This window comes from Nothoprocta perdicaria, unplaced genomic scaffold (genome assembly GCF_003342845.1).
Source record: "Nothoprocta perdicaria isolate Ctin4 unplaced genomic scaffold, notPer1 scaffold_68, whole genome shotgun sequence".
Classification (NCBI taxonomy): Eukaryota; Metazoa; Chordata; class Aves; order Tinamiformes; family Tinamidae; genus Nothoprocta; species Nothoprocta perdicaria.
The window spans coordinates 3469897-3491871 of record NW_020455954.1 but is presented as its reverse complement, the minus strand read 5'-3'; the positions used below and the strand labels follow the sequence as shown (position 1 = coordinate 3491871).

At 37.2% G+C, this 21975-nt stretch overlaps 1 protein-coding gene across 1 annotated transcript in view; it reads left to right on the top strand.

Annotated features, from left to right (window-relative positions):
* Nucleotides 1-270: 270 nt before the first annotated feature.
* CRACR2A (calcium release activated channel regulator 2A) overlaps nt 271-21975 on the top strand; it is a 31850-nt gene continuing 10145 nt past the window's right edge. Inside the window, exons 1-11 of the mRNA XM_026050396.1 lie at nt 271-470; nt 2636-2747; nt 3923-4088; nt 5669-5815; nt 8243-8333; nt 8965-9060; nt 12554-12741; nt 15354-15425; nt 16646-16691; nt 17419-17510; nt 18369-18699. Coding sequence (XP_025906181.1) covers nt 303-470; nt 2636-2747; nt 3923-4088; nt 5669-5815; nt 8243-8333; nt 8965-9060; nt 12554-12741; nt 15354-15425; nt 16646-16691; nt 17419-17510; nt 18369-18699 — 1509 coding nt within the window. The 5' untranslated portion in view covers nt 271-302. The remainder of the gene's footprint in view (nt 471-2635; nt 2748-3922; nt 4089-5668; nt 5816-8242; nt 8334-8964; nt 9061-12553; nt 12742-15353; nt 15426-16645; nt 16692-17418; nt 17511-18368; nt 18700-21975) is intronic.

Here is a 21975-nt window from a genome sequence, read left to right as displayed (position 1 = left end):
GCTGATTTGGGTTTGAGTTTCCTTTTCAGAGACAGTTGTGTATTCCTCTCCTTTTCCCATACTCCCACTCCCAATTCCCCATCTCATTTGCAGTAGCCTATTAAAGGCAAACATATTCAGAAAGTGTTTTTTTTCTTATTTGATGCATGATTGAAGAAATGGTTGCGAAGAGTCTGTAGAGCACATCACTGTGAAGGTCTGATTTGCTCTTTTTCTTATCTTCCATATGCAGATTTCAATTGTAATTTGTGACTAAATGGGATAATTGTGTTCCAAAATATTCCTGATACCAGACTGTGACAATGGACAGAATGCAAGGAGATAATGCCAGTCCAGTGACCTCAGGAGATGCAGAGGAGAGCAAGACTGGAGAACAAGACCCAGGACTGACTATGTTGGGAAAAGCATACGAGTTCTTTCAGATTTGTGACATGGAAGGCAAAGGCTTCATCACTCGTCAGGACATGCAGGTAAAGCAAAAATGACCATGTAAAACAGTATAATGAGAGCAGCTCTTAATGCTTTCAGGAAGTTAAGACCAATTAATTTAGAGCTAAAAAGCATTAACACCTTCCTTGATACTTTTAAAGGTGTATTTAGTATATAACATAATCTCTTTAAGTTTTACACAGTCCTTGCTTTTTTCCCACATACAAAGCAAAAATTAAATGGAAAATCAAAGTAATTGCAACTCAAGTGACTGCTCCAGGAACTTAATTCCATTTTTGTGGAGGCAGTTGAAATGCCAGCAAATCAATTACTTTGTGATTTGCCCAAATGTCATGAATGTATTCAGTCCGTGCATTTTCTCCTATGTTTTTTTTCAGCTAAATCAAGTAAAAAAAGTCCTGGAAGAGGTACAGATGAACAGTATTTTAGTATTTTAATATTCATAAAAATCCTTTCAAATTATTCTTAATTGTAACAGTTTATGGGCCTAATCCAGATTTTCTGAAGTTATTGGTGAAAAAAAGAAACCACACAAAAAATCTTTTGAATTAAATTTGCAATTACTCAGATGTAGTGGGATAGCTCTCATGACTGGAACATGGCCAGGGGTGGCTTTAGGCTTTTTATGAAGGACAGGCTGGGAAGGTGAAGTGGGGGAGTTACTCTTTACATAAGAAAGCAAGTGGAATGTATGGAGCTCAATATAGGGGAGGACAAAGCGCAAGTCAAGAGCCTGTGGGTGAGGATTAAAGGGCAGCCCAACAGGGGCCACACTGTGATGGGTGTTTGCTTCAGGCCTCCTGAGCAGGAAGAGGATGGATGAAGCTTCTACAGGTAGCTGCAAGAAGCCTCCCAATCACAGGCCCTGGTCTTTATGGGGGGACTTCAAGCACCCTGATGTTTGCTGGGATGACCTCACAGCTAAGGAACAAATATGTGAGGGGAGACTGTAAAGAGGATGGGGCCAAACTCTTCTCAGTGGTAGCCAGAGACACTACAAGGGGCAATGGGAATAAATTAAAATATAGGAAGTTTCGTCTCTATGTGAGGAAGATCTTTTTTACTGTGAGGGTGACAGAGCCCTGGCACAGGCTGCCCAGAGAGGTTGTGGAGTCTCCTTCTCTGGAGGTCTTCCAGACCTGCTTGGATGCCGCCCTGTGCCCTGTGCTCTGGGTGTCCCTGCTGAGCAGATAGATTGGAGTGGATGATCTCTAGAGGTCCCTTCCAGGCTTAACCACCAGGTCCAGTTATTAATCCTCAAAGAATTTACAGGAGCAAAATATTAATGTATTCTTCAAATCTCCTATTTTCATATTTATTCAAGGACTACACTATTTTCTGTGGTGTTTTGCACTGCAAACCTAGTATGATTTGTTTCAAAATTTGAACCCTGCAGTAGGATGTCAAGCTATAATTGGAGAGTCACGTATTTATGTGGAAGGGCGACTTTATGTGGTCTTGGCCGCTGCTTCCTGCCTCTGCTTTGCTCTCTCCATACTGGTACAGCTGTGCCAGAATGAGCTACATGCTGAACTAAATACCATAACAAATCCTGGCAAAAAAAATATGATAATTTCAATCTCAATCTGTTCTTCAGTCTGGTTTTTAGCAGAACTCACAAGCATTTGTACTGGAACAGCAGGTGTGTACTGGAACAGCAGATTTCTGCATGTGTGTGTATCACATAGTAACAGGAGAGGACAAGCAGTGTAGTTGCCTGCAGCAGCACTCAAGAGGCACTCATCCAGCAATTTTGACATATCTGTTAGCAGAAGGAGAAATTCCGCTTTCCTAAAGGTAAAATGAGTAGTGTCTGAACACCTCCATCATCATTGCCATATAGGCTATAAGAAGTTTATGAAAGTTTTTCTTTTTGACCTAAGTGATTAAAATTTTGGCAAGAGATGTGTATGCTTAAATGAGAACCTGGTGGCAACTTAGATATATCTTTGAGCATTTGATTTATACTGAATGCAAAGAAATGTTCCCTTTAGTTTTTTGGAGGCAGACAGCAATTGACAATTATTGTTGATGCTGTTTCACTCTTTGTGATATATTTAAATGCTCTGGGAAGCAAAAGCACCCATCCTTCTGTATTATGGAAATTATTGCCTTGTTCCATAGATTATAATTTTCCTCTCATGCTTTAATAATGGTCAAGTTGCATCATATTTTGTCATTCCAGAGATTGCATCCTGAACTACCTCTTAGCCTGGAAGAACTTGAAAAAGTTTTTGTTACACTGGACGCTGATGGCAATGGCTCACTTACCCCAAAGGAGTTCACCACAGGATTCAGTGAGTTTGCAAAACATGCCTCCAAATAGAGCTTTATTAATTTTCTTTACTCTTACACCAGTAAAGAAGCATTGTGTCTTAAGGGTGCAGGTAAGATGCACGCAAGGATCCAGACTGTTCTCTAGATACAGCACATAACATAAAAACAAGTGGTCAGATTATGTCTACAGGAATTCATTCTGCAAGATCTCTCTCTCATGTATAAGAGAGAAAGTTATGGCACAGTATAAGACATACGATGTGACAATGTGAATCACGGCTGTTTTGACCTGTTGAACAGACCTATAAGGAAATTTTGGAAATTATCCCTTTGGGTAAAATATCAGATCTTTTATTTGGTATTTTGTAAGGCCAGATATAATTTAAAAAGAAAATCAAAAAAAAAAAAAAAAGCAAAAAACCCCTAAACATGAGATTATAACATGAAATACTTTTTGACAGGGTTAATAAAACAAGATGACATTGTTAATACTGTATATATAGCTGTAAAAATGGTTTCTACAACACATTAGTATTTCAAGGAATGCTACTTTATTTCAAAACAAACGATATGAGTCAATTATAAGTACAGTATGGTGAGAGTCTAAATATAAGGAAGTTCTTTGTGCTTGCTTGCTTTGCAAGAGTGTTCTTACTGTTGTGTTCCCTCTTTTTGTGAAACGAGTTATTTTCTCCACAACTGTGAGGTTTCAGATAAGATGACAGTGCAAAAAACAAACAGGAACTTTTTTCTTTCTTTTTTTTTTTTTAAACAAATCCTAAGAATTAGGTATTTTAGTTCTCTTCTCATGTCCAACCTCTCCCATTTTAGAGATGATTCAAACAGTAAAAAAAGCTTCTTAGAGAATACATTCTAATCGTAGTTATATTTGCCATTATTTTAAAATGAAATTATGTTTACTTTTCATAAACAAATTATGCATATTTCATAGATAAATGAAGTCTTTTTTTATATATAAGTTACTAAGCCCTGAAAATTTCCCCCATTGTTCTTCCCACATCTTTTCTAGAGAAAAATCTTGTTTCCTGTAAGCAATGAGGAAAGCAAATTCCTCACAAGTTATATTTACTGTAAAATTTGATCTTGGGTAAGTTGCTGTTAAATGATATTGCTTCCTATAGTGGCTTCTGATAGTGCTAAACATTTTGTAACCTATATAATATCTAATTCTTAGGTGAGTTTCTTTTGGGGCAAATGGCTTTAAAAAAAGAGATGTGGCAATCAGAAGAGGAAACAGCCTGCTTACAGAAACGAGAAAAAAGTATGAGTGATGATGAGGATGAAGAACAACAGTTCTCAAATCTGATGGAGCGTCTTGGAGCTAAAAAGATTTTGGAAGAGTGAGTCTTCTGAGAAGCAATAGCAGATTGCATGCACTTTAATGTTTCAACTTTATGGTTTGATTTTAGTGAAATCAAAGATGAGGGATAAGAATCGAGGCCCTTTGGTAATATTCATTCCTTAAAAATGTATTTTCTTGGTTGTGAAAGTTGATAAAATGCCCTTCAACCAAAACTTTCAGGAGCACTACTGTCACACTCCAGAATGCCAAAAAGCATATGCCTGTGCTATGTACAACCAGTAATACCAAGGTACTGAATATGATAGGGTTTGAACATAGATATTTACTGGTACATTATTTGAAAATCCACAGATGCCACTGATTTGAACCAAATAATGCATGGCAATCACATATTTGGCAAGGACTGTATTTTAAGTTTACCGATTATCCATAAATAGGAATGGCTTCTCTCCTCTTCCACCTTTTTTCTCTCCTGCGTGATTGTATATTGTGAGTGCTGTGTTAGTGGTCAACTCTTACAGGACCAGGAAGAGTCAGTGTACTAGGTACTGTATAAACACAGGATCTCAAAAATATACACTGTTCTAAGAGCTTTCCATGTATTGGGCTGACATTCATTCATTAGTCACCATGAATGTTTTAAATCAAAGGAAGCATAGGGGCAAAAATGGGTCTGGGCAGATGATAGAAATGTCTAAGAAAGTCATCAGTGATCCTCATCACAAAACAGACACGCTCAACAACACTTCTGAAAGATTGTCACTATGAAAGGGTTTTTATCACTTACTCTTTCTATCCCCATCCTCATTTTGTTCTTTAAGTGTAGCATTCACTGTTGGCTAGGTTTAGTCTATGGAGAATGAGAAGAGACTGAGTCAGGGTAAAACAAACAAATGAAGATTTTGACAGTGTTTTATAACCCACTAGCATTCACAATGGAACCTCTTTTTTATTTTCCCAGTGTCTGCATAACAGGTTTAGAAGCAGAAATTCTGATTTTAGATCATTCAAGTTAAGTTTTAAGGATGTCATATTTTGATTTAACAGTCCCACTGTGGAATTAGAATGTGTTGAAAGTGGAAGAAGACACTAGAGGGGCAATTTCTGAACATATCTATGTAACTTAGTAGACTGAATCCTATTCATTTCTCATGATAAAGTGTTTTTGACTCATGTGCTGTCTGCCCCTTGCCCACTGGAACTGGTGGGAACTTTCATGCTTCTTAAAGGAGTGATGAGACTGTACAGTGCATCTCATTTGTCTCTTTGTTTCTCCATGCCCCTTGGGATGACATGTATGACAGGTAGTCTCCAAAAATGCAGCTCTTGTGATTCCCTAGAAACATGGCCAGACCTTTTAATGAAGTTTTTGGAACAAAAGCGAAGAGAAGGGAAGCTCTTCCTATCAATTATCACCTACATCATCCCTTTCAAATCTGAACGTGTAGAGGTAGCACTAGTTTTTATTAAGCCTTGAGTTCTGACTTGTGGTATTCTGAAGCTTCCATAGTGTTAGTTGGGTGCTTCATGTGTACTGTAGAAGGAGAAATACACTGAGAAGCAAATATTAAGAAATGATCTCTCTCTTAACAAATCCTTTCTAATCTCTTCTTTCAGTGAGAATGATGTGAAACAACTTTGGTTGCAGCTGAAGAAAGATGAACCTCACTTACTTTCCAATTTTGAAGAGTTGCTGGCCAGAATTATTTCCCAATTCCATGAAGCAGATAATGAAAAGAATGAGTTGGAATGTGCTCTAAAAAAGTTAGTACTTCTCCTTGTTGGGATGTCTGTGTAGTGTTTTCAGCTATCATAAAATATGCACCTTTGAAATAAACAAGCCTTCTCAATGGAGAATTGAGGGCTATGATCACAAATGTTACTCTAATATAAAACTTTGGAAGTCGTAAGTAGTACCAGTGTAATTATTAATAATGGCTGAAATTAGTTTCTCTTTTACTGTTAACAAATTGTGCTGACTGAAATTCTTTGCAGATGTCCACTGTTTCATTGCCATTTTAAGACAATATTAAGCGAGAATGACAAGGATATTAAAATTATATCGTAGAAATAAATAGGTCACCCATGCAGTTATCTACTAGGAAAAGTAATGATTCTCGATAGAAATAGAATGCAACATGATGCTCACACTGGAGTTCCATTTTGTTTTTGTTAAAAAGTTCTGAATTTTGGATACTTATAGATATGGAACCTTTTGCCTTTTCAGGGTGATACTTAATTATTTTTATTCTCACAGTAAGAGTGCCATTCCTGGGGAAAATGTGAGCAAAAATTGTACATTTATATTTGAGAAAGAGTAAAATATATGTTTTTTAACTGTTCTTATGTCACTTCTTTTCTGAGATTTTTTAGTGCTCTTGTGGTGTATGGTATGAAACTGCAAGCATACTTACGTATACATTATTCAGTATAGTTGCATTAGCGTTTTCCTCTGCTCTGGCAAAATTTAGTGCAATAATGATTTAGAATCACAAAGGCAGCCTTCAGATTTGTTTGATGCCTTGTACCCAGATTTGAATAATCTGCTATGTTAACATTGCACTGCAGCTGTGTATTGGTATTACTGGAAGGTATTGTATGTGAGTGTATTGAGCAATAAAGAAAAAGAATTGAACATTTACTTCATTTGTTCAGTGCTCTCTTGGCTGTACTCAAACTGTCAAGGCTTCTAAAGAAAGGTCATTGAAGCCACCTGAAGCCACTGAAGCCTATCAGTGTTGTAATTTCTGTCTTAAGTCTACATGCCTAATGGTAAACCTTCAAAGATGGGTAGCCAGTTGGGAAGAAGTGAGTAAGAATTAAGTCTCTGTCTTGAGCTTTAGATTAATAACCACATATTGATTATGTGGTCAACACAAAAGCTGTGATCAACACACTGAGATTAATGGAAAAAAAACATTATCTGACTTTTCCAGCTTACATAAAACCTCTACCTTAAAAACATACGTGATTTTTATACCTCTGTAGTGAAATCAGATTTTAGCTAATTTCTTCTTTCAGTTGCTCCTGATAATCCCTTGGTTGTTGCGAATGTCAGTCCTGAGAAAATACACACTCCGTTCTAACCTGTGACTAAAAATTGCAAGCTGGCCTGTCAGTTGTTAAGATGTTTTGGAGAGTGAAAGAAAAACTTTTTGCTGATATTTCTTACTCCTTTTACCTTGAGTGATTTTTTTTTTGAAACTTCTTTCAGATTTGTTGTGCTTTAGATGAAAAGAGAATCAGGTCTTTATTAAGTGAAACTTTGAATTTATAGAACACTAGGTACAAAAAACATGGTAGGTCCCCAAATTACAAATTTGGCAGATTTTTTTTTTCTCCTGTAATTTCCTTGTCTTGCTCTTACTGAAATGAATGCCTTAGGAAGCGCATGCTACAAATTGTTCAAGGAGTAGCTGTAGCAAGGAGGGCTATGGGGGACTGTGCAGTAGTGCAATAGAAAGACCCTGTTAATCTCTTTGTATGTGTAAAGTCTTTGTATACTGTCCACTAAGCTTAATGCAATGTGATTTTTATTTTTCAGTTCCTGCGTTAATGAAAGTGAAATAGAATGAAACAGCACAAAACAGATTTCTCATTCCCTTTCAAAGGATAAAAGCTGCCCATGATCATGACTTAATCCTCCATGTGTCAAACTGCAATGATACTTATTTTAATACTATATTGCAAAAGTGGGCTTTGTCCTTCATTTCTCCTCCAATCACACATACTCGTGCACTTCATACTCATTTCTGCTCTCCAGCTGGGCTTTTAAAATTTATTTTACCAAGGATGCTAGGAAGCAAGGCAGATTTTAGGATTTCACCAAGGCTGCTAAGAAGTAAGGCAGGTTTCAGGAAGGCCTTTCAGCCTTTTAGCTGGGAAATTTAGGCTCTGATATTCTTGATAGTGTCACATGGAAGCTCTGTGTTCCTTGAAACAGTGGTTCAGCAGTCATGAAACTGCACAATGAACAGCTGCTCTGCAAGAAAACATCAAATGTGCAGATTTATTAGAATTTGCGCCGTTGAAACTTTATTCTCATGGAAAAAAAATCTCTGACTTTCCTGCACATAAATTATTCTATTCTTATGCTTATGCTCATTGCCTGGAGTCCTGTGTTAAAGCAGAAATGTACTTAGCTATAACTGTGAGACATGACCTGCTCAGTATGCTTTTATCTCGTACTAGGAAAATTGCTGCCTATGATGAAGAAATTCAGCGTCTCTATGAGGAAATGGATGAGCAAATCAAAAAGGAGAAAGAGCAGTTTATCTTGAAAGTGAGTGCTATTTTCTTTTTTCTTTCTTTTTTTTTTTTTTTCCCAAGCGTGAATTCAGCTCCCACTTCCAGTGGTTTTATACTTATTCTGAGTGTGAAATGAAAGCCTCCCAAATGTGTTTCATAACAGAATAAGAGAAAGCATCATCTGCCTCACTTCTGTTTTTGCACTGTTCCATTGCTCTGCAACTTCAAACTGAGTGACCTGAAGGAGTCTAGCTGCACTGTCGCTAATGGTTGGTACACGACAGAGGCCAGTATTTGTTCGGATGTCTGCCAAACTACTGTCTCTTTGATGCTGCCATTGGTCCAGCTTTTTGGCATGACCAGGAACAATGATCTTCAGGCTTGTTCACAATACCATTAATCCTATTGTGTTCTGTAATTTTCTGTCATGTTCTGAGGGAAGGTGATAATTATCTCACTGAAGAGGAGTAATAGGTAACTGGCCTTGTCCAGCTGGGTTTGAGTATCCCGATGCCCAATGCATTTACGTCTCTGGAGTGAGTTAGTAGCCAGTTATGTGCACTCTTTGCAACTTGCCTGGTCTTTTCATTCTTGAATGCTTTAGTCATTCTCCTGCTGTCAAACTGTGCTGTCTGGTAATTAGTTTCCTCTTGGGGTTTTTGCAGGACACAGAGCGATTTCAGTGCTACAGCCGAGAGCTGGAATGCAAGCTCTTGTTGAAAGAAGAAGAATTGGAACAACTGGTTCAAAAACAGCAAAAGGTATTAACCAGCATCCTCCTGCATTATTAATGGATCATTTTTATTTGTCCATGTGTTTTTCTTTAGCTACCATTTTGGGTAACAAAAATGCAAGTGGTTCAAAAAATTATCTAAGTTCTTCTTTTGTGCTCATCACTGTAGATACCTGATTGCATTGTAAAAATGGAATTATGCTCAATCATTTATCTATCTGCTTTAAAAAAATGTTACTGTCTATTAATAGAGCAGTCTTCCTTTTTTATGATACACTGAAAAAAATACCCTAGGTCTTCTCCCCGAGTAGTAGGTTGGTTTTATACAAAGGCAGCAGAATTCCACGGTTGGAAGCTGCCCAAGAATAGAGAATGATTAGGGTTATAGAGTGTGAACCTTTGTTCGAAGCTTGTACCAGCTGCAGTTTGCCTAGTTTTGGACTAGCTTTGCCCTATGAATTTTGAATATGCCTTCTGAACAAACTTTATGTGATGCATCTCTCTATGATAGCAGTTCTGTAGCAATGCATCATCTTGGATGGTCCTGGCATGCCTACTGATGGACATATTTTTAAGATGGACCTTAAGATGGATGAGGCTTAAGATCAAGCCTCGTCTTCTTGCCATTAGTTCACTAGAGTGGATATCAGGCATCATGTCAGAGTCGTATCATCTCGCATCAAATGTCAGAGTTTCCATATTAATGCCTAACAAGTTTTATTTCTTAAAAAGTTTTGCCTAATTGGGGAACCAATATTTCTGTATGTGTAAACTTGCCAGAAAGTCTTCAAGTGTTATGCGGGAAATAACAGAGATGTGGAAGAGAAGTAGCAACGGGGATTCAAATGAAGAATAGGGGTGAAATGGAGTGCTGTAAAAGTAACTCTCCCTATAGAATTTAAATACAAAATATATGTAAAATTTTTTTGGAGTAGCAGTGATGAGGAGCACACTCCTGGGGAGCAGGTGAAGAGGTGTAAGAGGGAAAGATTAAAGGAGGGAAGTTGTGTGTCTACTTTTTGTGCAGTTTTTAGATCATCTTCTCATAAGTGATAACATCTGACAAATGAATCCAGGTGCTGCTGGAAGTGATAAGAAATGTAGAGTTGCACAATTGTAAGAGGGAAGTCAAAACTGTGTCTGCACACCTGCTATTTATAGTTATGCAACTTTAGGTGATGTGGATATGGGCCTGGTTTAAGAGTCCTGAAAAAATCTTTCTTGTGTTAATTATCTTTGTTCAATACTACTGGAAATCAGAATAGTTATGTGATTTTACGGAGTCTGTTTGCTACATTTCTCTGCTGAAGGAGCCACATTGCAGCACTAGAACAAATGAATCTGTTCTTTGGAGAGGTATGTATGTAACACAAATCAGACACTTTTAGTCTGATGAAATTGCTGCAAAACAATAAGAAATGATTCATCATAATTTTGTAATGATTATATTTTATCTTCTCCAACCTTTAGCTTCATAATTATGTTGAAAAATCCATTATCATTCAGCCAGAAACAAAAATAGTTCTCTAAAACCCTTTACCTGTGATTTTCTGATATATTTGCATTCTAAATATGGTGTAGAAAATATAAAAAACTCTTTAAATTCTTCCATAACTTTAAGCCTGGTCAATTTTCAAAGCTTTTTAAGTTTTTGGTTGGCCATAAGTTTCAGTCACTGATTTGTGCCTGCAACTTGCTGCTCTTGGGTTTTTGCTACTAAGACAATTTGTGTGGAGATAAATAATCTGATGAAAACCATGGCTTAAAAAAAACAGACTTTAATACAATGGATGAGAGAAAAATGCTGCTATGAGAAAGATAGCTTGCAAACTATCTTTTTAGAGTGTCTTAGAAGTTTTGGATGTGTGATGTTTGCAAAAAGAAGGTCTCAGAGAATCTTAACTTCAGACTCTTGCCTCATCGGTGGTACCTGTGGTCAGTACCTTCAATTGCTGTATAAAAATAGGTTAAATGTTGGAGTCATCATTGCAGCTTAATTATTAACCTTAATAATTCTGATTTATTGATAAAATAATATTGATAATTCTGATTTATTGATGAAATTTTGCCTTAGTTATGAATTATCATTGTTGCAAGGAACTTTAGTCTTCCATTGCTACTGTATGGTGATGTATTCTTCATCACACAGCAATAATAAAGACTTATTATCATAGTATAGCCAATTCAAATTGTGAATGGGATTGCAAGACATTTTGACAGAATGATAGAAATGGTCGCCTTTGAACAGAAGAATGAATTTCCTACAAAGATTCCCTCTCTGTATCTTTTGCATCTCTTGTATCTGTCTGTGGAAGTTCCAGAGAAGACGGAGCCCCTTTAAGACTAAAATGAGGCAGGTTCAGAAAAAAATCCTTGGGTTTTTCCTCTGATTTCTGACCCATGGTTAGAAGAAGGTTATCCTTACCTTCTGCATAGAGATGTGAAAGGCACTTGTAATCTGGCTTTACTTTCATGAATGGTAAAGGGAAGTAAATTTGGAACTCGCGACTTGGTATGTATGGACTAGAAGTGTGTATTTTGAGTTTGAGAAGAACACTGCAGTGGGCTCAGACCGCATTCAGTTTTACTAATACATTTTCAAATTAGTGAAAACAATCAACAAATGCAGTATTTGGCACCAGGCACCAAACTGAAAGTCCGAGTCTCCTTGACGCTTGTGGACTTCAGATGGAGCTGTGATAACTTGCCTGTAGTGTGGTGAATCGTAGGGTTGTCAGCTCATTTTTGCTTCTCCCAAAAACACTCTTCTGATGAGAAAGCCTAGGTACCTGAAGCACCTAGCCTCTTTACTTCATTAAAATGGATTCTTTAATTCTGTCAATTATATATGTATATACAATATATATATATGTAAAATATATTTTACATCTTTTAAAATTACATGCTGAAAATACAAAATGAAAAGCTTTTATACCTTCAGATCAGAAATGCTTGCGTTTAAATGAGATGGCCTAATTTTTAGTCCATGTAAGTTTTTCTCTCTGATGTTAACTTCTTCTTTTAACATAGAGAAATGGGTTAAACATGCAGAAACTGTTGTCCTCTGTTTCTGAGGGCATGTGTATTTTCTCTTTGCATATCCTTTGGAGAGTGACCATAAACACAATTGCTCTAATTGATATCTCCTGACATAATTTAGCTGCAACTCTGAGTCCTTCTGTGTTGACTTTGTCACGCTGTCTAAAATAGCAGTTGTAGATATCAACCAAGTATTCCTAATTAGCCCTTAAGTACCTTTTTGTGATTTAGCTTGGTGCATTTTGGAACTGGTTGAAATTGTGTCACCGAAAGGGTGTGATGCTTTGATTTAGAGTGACAAAACAGCGTCTATGTTCAAAGCAGTGAAGAGTGCTATTCTACATCATCATCATCATCATGTAGCAACTTCGATAGAAATAGAGTTGCCATTGAACTAATTCCAGATCTTACAATGAAAAACCTGAAATCTAAGATGCTTCAGTGAATTATGATACTTTGTACTGTCTTTTTTTACATTCCAGTTAGAGCAACAATGTACAGAACTTCTCAGTGACAAGCAAGAAACCAAAGTAGAGAACTCCAAGCTGAAGCTGACAAACCAGGAGCTGCTGAGAGACTTGGAGAAAACTTCTCATGAGCTGACTCTGGCTCAACAACAGTTGCTGATGCTTCAGGACGAATCAACAAGGCTACATGAGGAAAAGGAAATGTAAGTCCCTAGCTTCTGTAGTGCTAGGGCATTTGCTTGGCTTGTCAGTGAACGTCCTCAAGGCACTCAGTGTTTGCATCATTTTGTTGTGGAAGGGGTGATGAGAGGGGTGAGGTGATGCACATTGTTCATATATTGATATGGGTCAGTGGTTTGACAAGACTAAACGGCAAGATACACTGTTATTTGCTGCATGGAGGACAGAGTTATATGAAATTGCCAAGGAGACCATCTTGTTGAGTCATGAGGTTCAGAATGCACCCCCTTGCTTTCCAGACTCCTTCTCAGAGGAATCTGGGTATGGCTGGATCCAATCTTAGTCCCAGACTTGGTCAGTGGTTTCTTTCTAAGGGATTATTTGCACACTTAATCCTGGGTACAATTTAGTAAAGTTTATAAAGTTTTAGCATACCTTTGATCACTTACAAAGGATTGGTAGTTGATAAGGGATCACTCAATCTCAAGCAGCATCCTTGAGAAGATCCTGCTCAAGGAGGAGATCCTGGCATACAGTCCTCTGCCCTGTAGGAGAGGTCAATGGGCTCTGAGGCTGTCCCTCTATTTATGGGATAAGATGATTGACCTGTAGTCATTTTTGCATGTCAGCTGAATTTTACCTGACGTGTGCTCACTTAACCCTTGGTTAATGTGCTGCCTCCCAGGGGACCATTAAAATGTCTCCCATTATTGTGACTATTATTAATGGTTATTGTCTGAGCAGGGGAAGAGACCAGGGACACAGCCACTGCAATCAGGTGCAAACATTGTGTTTGCCACCAGTGCTTAGCACTTGAATAAGAGCTGTGTGTGAAAAGTCAGGTTTGGGGAGTGGGTCTGGGAAAGGAGCACGCTGTCACATACAGCCACCAAAGCCAAGTGCATTTATGGTGACTTCTACCCAAGTACATTTGCGGAGTTTTCTATAGTCTGTCTGTTTTCTGCAGAATCTTTCACTATTCCTCAAAATGTTAATGCTCTCTCCCACACATTTTTTGTTTTTAAATTGGATAAAGAGAAAAATGTTTTACTTTTTAAAATATCAGTAAGATTCCTTGCAGAAGCTACTGTTGTGAAACATGATGTCTTGTGCCCTTCAAGGTTAAGTCTGTCTAAGAGTCACTTCTCATAATGTACTGTGGCTATAAGATGTAAGATGTACTTCTTTTCTTCATCAAAAGAAATGCTAGTGCATAATTTCTGATCAAGGAGCCTGGAGAGCGAGATAAAAAGGCACTTTTGCAGCTGAATCACAACTCCCACTCATATTCCTGAACCTTCTTCTTTGGATTTCCAGTTTAAATATTTTGGATTTAAGTTTCTGTCTTTGAATTACAAAAATATTTTGCATTAAGAAATATTTATAGTTGGTATTTTGAGGCATACAGATGTCTTTTAAGTGGTGATCAATCTACTCTCTGGCCTTTTGCACAAGGCAAAAATCATGTTAGCAGGAAGCGGTAATTTGCAGCTGTATTCACTGAAGTCTGTCTAATGGAAGACATTTTCAAAAGAGCTTCAAGTTATATAACAGCCTATTTCTGCCAGCGGAGAGCTATTGGATGTCAAACTGTGTTGCATATCTTTATGAAGTCAAGAGATTTCAGCAGTACACTGCATAATGTCAAGAGTTGTTGTGCGTATATAGCAAATTATTTAGCAGATTTCAGTATAGATTACAATACTGAATCAAATGTTGTATTCTTTTTCTGTTAAGCTTTGTGCAAAATTCTAGTTAGTTATTACTAATTTACACTTTCCTGAGGGTGTAAATAGAATAAATAGTTGTTAAAGATTTGGTACTATGTTTTGAACACTATTTTTATTTTTACATATTTGAGCTGTAGTTTGGAAGCAGACAGCAGAAGTGCTCTTCTTTACAATGGTTTGCTTCCACACTGAAGATCTCTCCTTTCAGATTCAGACCAAAGACTGCAAGATAATCTGTTTTTAAAGGTGGGCTTTAGAGACAAAATCTACCCAGTGACTGAATAATGCTCATGCCGTTCAAAACATTGGAGTTAGTAGTGTTTGATGGACTTAGAGCTCAGCCCTACTCACCTGCAATGTTGCTTTAAACCTCGATATTAGTCTGAGAAGACCTGAGCTGCTGAAGCAACTATTATTATGTTCAGACTGTGCACAAGACGTACTTCAGGCTCCACTGAAAGGCAGAAAGCAGTTAAGGCCAAGCAGTAAGCTCTGTTAGGTCAAAGCAAATGGTGTAAATCTATGAAGGAAATATGAAATATGAAAAATGAAATCTGAAATTGAACTATGGTCCCCAACAAACTCATTTTACATAAAGCATCTCATGATTTTTAGTGTCATGAGTTAGGAGAACTTCAGTTGCAGTCCTCTCTGTCTTGAATGCAGTTCTCAATGAAGAAATCCTAATCCTTCCAATTCATAAAAAAAGAACTGTTCTGGTCCCATGGACTTTCTACTTCATAAGCTTTTTTTTATAAATTGACAGCCATTCATGTGGAATAAAGGCTACAGGATTAGAGAAGCTGAAGTCTCAAATTGGGGTTCTCCTAGGACGATACATTTTAGCCATGTTGGTACCGTGGTTAGTACAGTTCTTTTCATTTATTTATTTCCTTTTGTTACAGGGAGGTATACAAAGTGACAGAAACCTTGCAGAGGGAGAAATCAGGACTTATGAAGCAGCTGGATTTCTTAAGGTAATGTGAACCTTAGTATTAAGAACTTCTAACATCATTCTCAAGCTGTGCATCAATAGCTGAAATGATGTTGAAATGATCATACAAAATCTAGCAGAAAGAGTATGTCAGTATGGACATTGTGTCCATGTGTCATCTCCACCTTCCCAGACCAATTCTTGCATACAGTAGAAGGCAGTAAAGGTGCTTTATTTTGGTGTTGTGGACAGCTTCTGTTCTGGAAGTCGAGTGCAAAACAGCTGTGAGCTGTTCAAAGCTAGCTCAGTGGCAGAAACGTGACTATGGGATCACTGAAGCTGGCTAAAAGGTTCTGTTATTTCTGAAGTAATGGAAGCACAGCCAAAATGAAGACTGCCAATGAGTTTATTTGTAAAATTATATCAGAATCTAGCCAGGTAATTTTCTCTATAGCATTTTGGGACTGCCATGCTAAAGTTTGAAGAAAGGGTCATATATGGCAGTGTATTTCTCAAATGAGTCTGGATAAACCACTGTATCTGGCGCAATCTCCCCCACTGTTGATAACTGGGCCACAGGTGGGAAAAGTTGACAGCAGCAGTGGTTGGTTTTGTTCATTAAGGATGTAGTGTCTCCTCAATCTCTTTTATGATCAGGTCAGCAACAGAGGATGGCTCTAAGCAATACATTGAGCAGATGTGTAGTCAGATCTGCTCAGAGCTAACTGATTGTCTGGAGTGCCCATTTCTTATCGTTTCTTATTGTACCATTCTGCTTAATGATGGAAGATGGATGCTTCCTAGAGAGACTTTTCTATGATAGCCAGAACTGTAGCCCTCAGAGGGACAAAATCCTTTTGCAGCCGTCACTAGACGGGCGCAGAGACTATATATTATATCCTCTCTCCATTAAGATGAAACTGCTGCGAAAAGCTTTAAACCTTGTGATTTTGAGTAATTGAAGGCATGGTGAGCAGAACAGATTTGTGTTTGTTAAGGCATTTCTTTTAATAAACTAGAGGCCCAATGCCAGCTGGTTTTGATCAGCATAGCCCCACTGAAGCTTTGCCCCAGTTAGGAAACTGGGTGTATGAGGATGCAAAGGAAACCTGTTTGAGGATGTAAATATGCCAGATTAAAAGTATTGTTTTTGCCTTTTCCGTTGTCAATTTTTTAGTCCATCTCCTTATGTTGAATAGAAAAGACATCCAGTTCTAAGTTCCTGGTGCCACTGTTTTGTTTATTTGTGTTCTGTCCTTGCAGGGAGAGGAACAAACATCTCAGAGATGAACGTGACATATTTTTACTGGTAAATAGCCATCATTTCCATTCCCACTATTGATTAGAACATCCTCAAAAGATAGGACTTAAAATGCTTGAGGAGTTACATTTTTAGAATTAAAAATTTGTAGCTATCTTAAGGGAGATGAACCTTAATAATAACCATAGAAAGAAGACAGGAATACAATTGTGAGGGGGTGAAATAATCTAAAACAAACAAGTAAATAAAATTCAACTTTGTTAATCTACTCAGTCAAAAGTGACCAGTCTCTATTTATATAGAAGTGCAACATCTGAGTACCTGAATGAGTATTTTGGAAAATATTTTTTTTGGTTAAGCCTGTTGGTTTTGGCTAAGAAGAGATCCTCTTAATATTTGGTCCAGCAACAGAAAATGGCCTCCAAAGAACTTCCAATACCACCATGGAGGTATTAAGGAGGCTAAGGAGTCCTATTTCTACAAGAAGATGTTAGTGTAAATCACAGATCATTTTATTTATTTTCATAACATTATGATGATTTATAATGCTTATGCTGGTCCACTTAGTTTGCTAAGTTTAATTCTTGCAGAATCTGGAGTTTCTAATGTTCTGATTGTATATTAATAATGATTTTGAAGCATTTATACTTTTAACATTTTTTTCTGTAATGTTTTCTGTCATAGTCATTGTGTTATTTCAGCATTTGCAGTAAAGACAGTTATCCGTAATGAACAACAGGAATAAATTAGTGAAAAGTATTATCTGTTTCTGCAGAATTGCAAAAAAGGTGTTTCGAAAGCCACTTGGAAGCAAAGATCAGGGTCTGTCATTGGAAAATACATAGAGGGCAAGGTATTGCCTAACAGGTAAGAGCTTGTTTTTTCAAGTGTTCTGTATTTGAGTGCTATAAGACTTAACACAAAGAAGATGTAGAATGCTTTTTTTAACTACAATTTCTTTTTGATATCACTAAGCCTTGGGACTTTTCAAAACATGTATTTCTAAGGTGCCTGTAGCTGTAACATTAACATGCGTTTTAAGAACTTTGCAAATTAAGGTCCACAGTTTCATATATAACAAGTGTTCTGTCTACAAAGGCAAAAGACTTCCCCGGCTGTGGGTGAACACATTCTAGAAGCTACAAAAGTTTCTTCATTACCTGATACTGAGGTGGTACAATGCTCTTAGTAATTTCTGCTGAAAGAGCCCACCTCCTCACCTCTCGTTACAGAAGAGAGCAGCCAGGCAGTAAGGTGTGAGAATGTGAGACTTGCAAGATATGGGGAGTTTAATTCTCAGATGTGTGGCTGTAAAATTGAAATAAGAGGGATAAGATGGAGATCTCAGTGAGATACTAAATGCTTCCTTTGAGTTGAGAGGAGCTGGAAAGAAAACTGTGCCAGCAGTTGAAAACAGAGGCCAAGTCAATGTCTCTTGCAGACATAAGAGCTTGAAATATTTTCTTTCTGTCTTTTTTTTTTTTTTTTTTAATTCTGATTCCGGTTTTCCCCGTAAGTTATCAGCTTTCCCCATCGTGTTTCTTCTCCTATATACATATACCTAGTACAATGAACTGGCTTTTCAGTAGGTGCTTGACTGAATCATCTGTGTTTGTCTTAAGTAGTAAAAAACATAGGAGATGAAAATCTATTACATTAGAATAAAGTAATAGTGGTCCAGGACTGATTTTTTTTGTGATGTACTTATTTTTTATCTCTGTCCAGCCAGTCATTTGAAGAAGATGATGTTTTCAGTAACTCAGTAAAGAGAAGGGGGTCTGTTGGGCTGAATGGATTTCTCTCTGTAGAGCCTGATGCTAGAGTTAATGGAGGAACGTCTAAAGCATCACATCTCCAAAGAATAATATCAATTGAGGAAGACCATCTGCCTCAGCTTCTTGAGAGGCCAGTGGATAGACAGCTGAACAAATGGACGGAAGAAGATGAGAATACTCCTTCTGAGAAGGAAATAGATACGAAAAATGTAGAACAATCTACGGAACACACACCGTCATCTTCCAGAGAGCAACCAGTAGGGAAGGAATCACTGTCAAATGTAAGGGGATGGAGGACTTGAGAAAACATGACATGATGTTGAAGGGGATATTTTAATGTGTTATTCTCAGATGCTAGGATCATTTTATTTTCTGTTTGTAAGTAAAATTCTGTCAAAATAGGCCACTGATCTGCATGAACAGGGAGATGGAAATGTATTCCAGATAAATTTTGAAGGCACAAGGAAGAGAAGCTAGGCCTAAGAAAATAATAGTGGCAGACAGTGTGTACATGGGCTTGTTTCTTTCATGATTGTAAAAGCAAGAGTCATTAAAATAACTCATTCCTGGAAACATTTTTTGAGGAATAGGCAATAGATTCTAAATGTGTAGTGCAGTTATTATTGTGTGTAGTTATGTCTTGTAATAGTGGGAGATGATAGAAGATCCATTGAAGGGTAGCAATTGTCTGAAAAAAGAAGTGTTTCTCTCCCTGAAACATTTAGGTGGATTTTTTTTTTTAACTAAAAAGTGATATTTGTTATAATTTGATAATTTTGAGTCAACTTTGGTAGCTGGAAACTTAAATAGATGTATTGGGAAGAAAAGAAAATATTCTACTTTCTGATCAAAATTTGAGAAGACATTAACTGGCAATTGAAATCTTGGGTTTCTTTTAAGCTCCAGCTATTACATGAATGTTAACAATGAATTCCCCAAGCAGTAATGATCTATAAAAAAAACTTCAGGAAAGTACATTTCTTTGTAGTATAATTTTTGTTTTTTCACTGTTTCAGAACAAGCTGTGCTTGTGATCTAATTTTAGAATTGTTATTAAGTATTCTCCATTGTTATATTCTTGAAGCACATATTAAAAAGATTAAGGTATAGGAAAAAATAGGTATGTTTCGTCATAATTATATAGTTCTCTTAGAAGAAGCAAGCATATCTTAAAAATGATAGTAAAATTATACCATGGTTTCATAATAAGTTCTAAGTGGTGCATCTTAATAAAAAACGTCTAAGGCACAGCACAAGCTTTCCATTTATAAAAAGAATAGTTTGCTAAAATCTTTTGACATTAATATGTACTATAAAACAAAATATTAGTGTTATATAACCACAAAGAACTTAGATTTGTTAAATAGCAAGATGCTTTGTGGTGTATAACTTACTCTGAATGTCTGAATTCCCTTCCATTAATTGTCATATGGACCCTTCTCAGCAAATAGCTACTGAACTGAATTACTTCTTTATTAATGGGAAGAGATCTTGACATTATAATCTCCTTGAAAACAAATCATGATCAAGCCATTATGGATTTAGAGATTTTAATTTAGAGAATATGCTTCTTATTATGGCATTGGATAATAACCAGAGAATCTATTACGTGTTTTCTTAACCAGAAACTTGAAATATTGACATCATAGTTCAGTGCTTTGCTGAAGTGTATGCATCCTGTGACTAGAGTTAACCTTTTTAGAGAAACGGATGGGTCTACTTGACAGGAGATGAAGAGATGGTGGAGAAAAATATGTTTTTTTCTGCTTCTGTAATGTATTGTGGGCAAAATGTATCCATCTGGTTATTCTTCCCCTCAGTTGAATAACACTGTAAGATATCTGGGGCAGGAACCTTCCTTCTGATACTTGTTATGGAATTTTTTTCCCCCCAAAAGCAAGTGAAAGCAAGGTAAGAGGAGAGAGAAGAAACCAGAAAAATATTTGTTTGCTTTGTGAAAATGTTAAAGAAACATTGAGAAAGCAAACTGGATGGTCATTTCCAAAGGTAATTCCATTCCATTTTTGTTTTCTAGGAAGTGTCAACCATAATGAGTTGGCGTAACCCTTAGTTTGGTGGTTTCTTAGATTGCTTTTTTACATTTAGTTTGGGAAAACAAAAAATCAAAAACATACGTACACACATACTCCTTTCAGATAAGCTCTGTCTATATGGGGCTGAACTATGTGCTTCCCTGCATGATCCTTTTGGTCTACTGACTAGGTTGAATTTAGATGTGGAGTGATCTTGTTCAGCCAGTGCTAGTGCATTGATTTCCTTGCTTGACACCTCTGTGGGAAGACAGGGCTAGAAGGCAATTAATGCAATTAATAATTGTTCCCATGGCAGTTCTACATATAAACCTCATCTGAAGCTGATGAAAACTTCTGAAAAAAAAAAATCGCTACTCTTGCTGCGTTGTGAGTTATGAGGAGTCTCAGAGGCATATTCTAACCAGTCTGTTAGTCTTCCAGCTGCAGCCAGTCCTTCTGTCCTCTCGTATCTTGCTGCTCTGAGAATGTGTGGGTAGCTATAGGGTCTAGAAATACTTGTGCAAGGGAGGAAAAATTGTTCCATGTAATTATTGTCGTGCAGCTCTCTCACAGAGCCTGTCCAGGTCCTGTGGCCTGAAGTAAGGTCCTGTCATCCTCTGTTGCACTAGGAAGAAGGGTCTGGGAAGACCTATATTTTTAATCCAATGCCATATGTCGTCTTGAAGTCTACATAACTCTGTGTTACTGCACTGTGTGATCTCATTCGTTACTATACTGAATTCAGACTCCCTGCTGGGAGTAAGCTTTGATATTCAACAGACATTCACAATCAATTATTTAGCTGCTAATCTCTCATGACTTACTGCATCTTAAGGAAGAGTAGAACCACTGTAATTTTTTCTCCTTTTAGAAATGAACAAGTCCTTTTTATCCTAAGGACTTTCCATGGAAAATGTCTAAGAGTTTATAGCAGCACATGGAGCCAGCAACCACTCTTTAATCTGGGAATTAGATGCCAGGCAGAACATTTTTTCTCATGGGTGGCTCGGAAGAAGAGGCTGCAGTTAACAGGAGCATAATGCAGTTATGCAACATTTCCTGTCCCAAACCTCTACCTCTAGAGACTCACTGAGGTGCGATTCCTCTACTCCTCCTCATCTTTCAGTCTAAAATATGGACCACTAAGTTTATAATTACCATGTGTCACATTTGTATTAAATTGCCCAAAAGCCAAGGATGTTGCTTGATCTGGTTGCTGTTTATAGGAAAGCTGTTCAGTGGCACATCTCTACCTCCATGAATAAGCTTGGTACAACTGAACCAGAGGCATCTAGTGTCTTCGGTTCTTAGCATTACTTAATCACTGTTTCATATCAGCTAGTCCTTTCCTTTAGTAGTTGTTCTCAGAATCACTGCAAAAATTGTGCTGAATTGATGTGTGCATGTGAACTTGTTTTATTTCCCAGAGGACACAGCAATAATTACCACTGCTGGAAATCAGCTAAGCTTGGAATGTTTTTCTGCAGACTTGAAAATGTGCTTTACAGAGATGTATGTGTAATA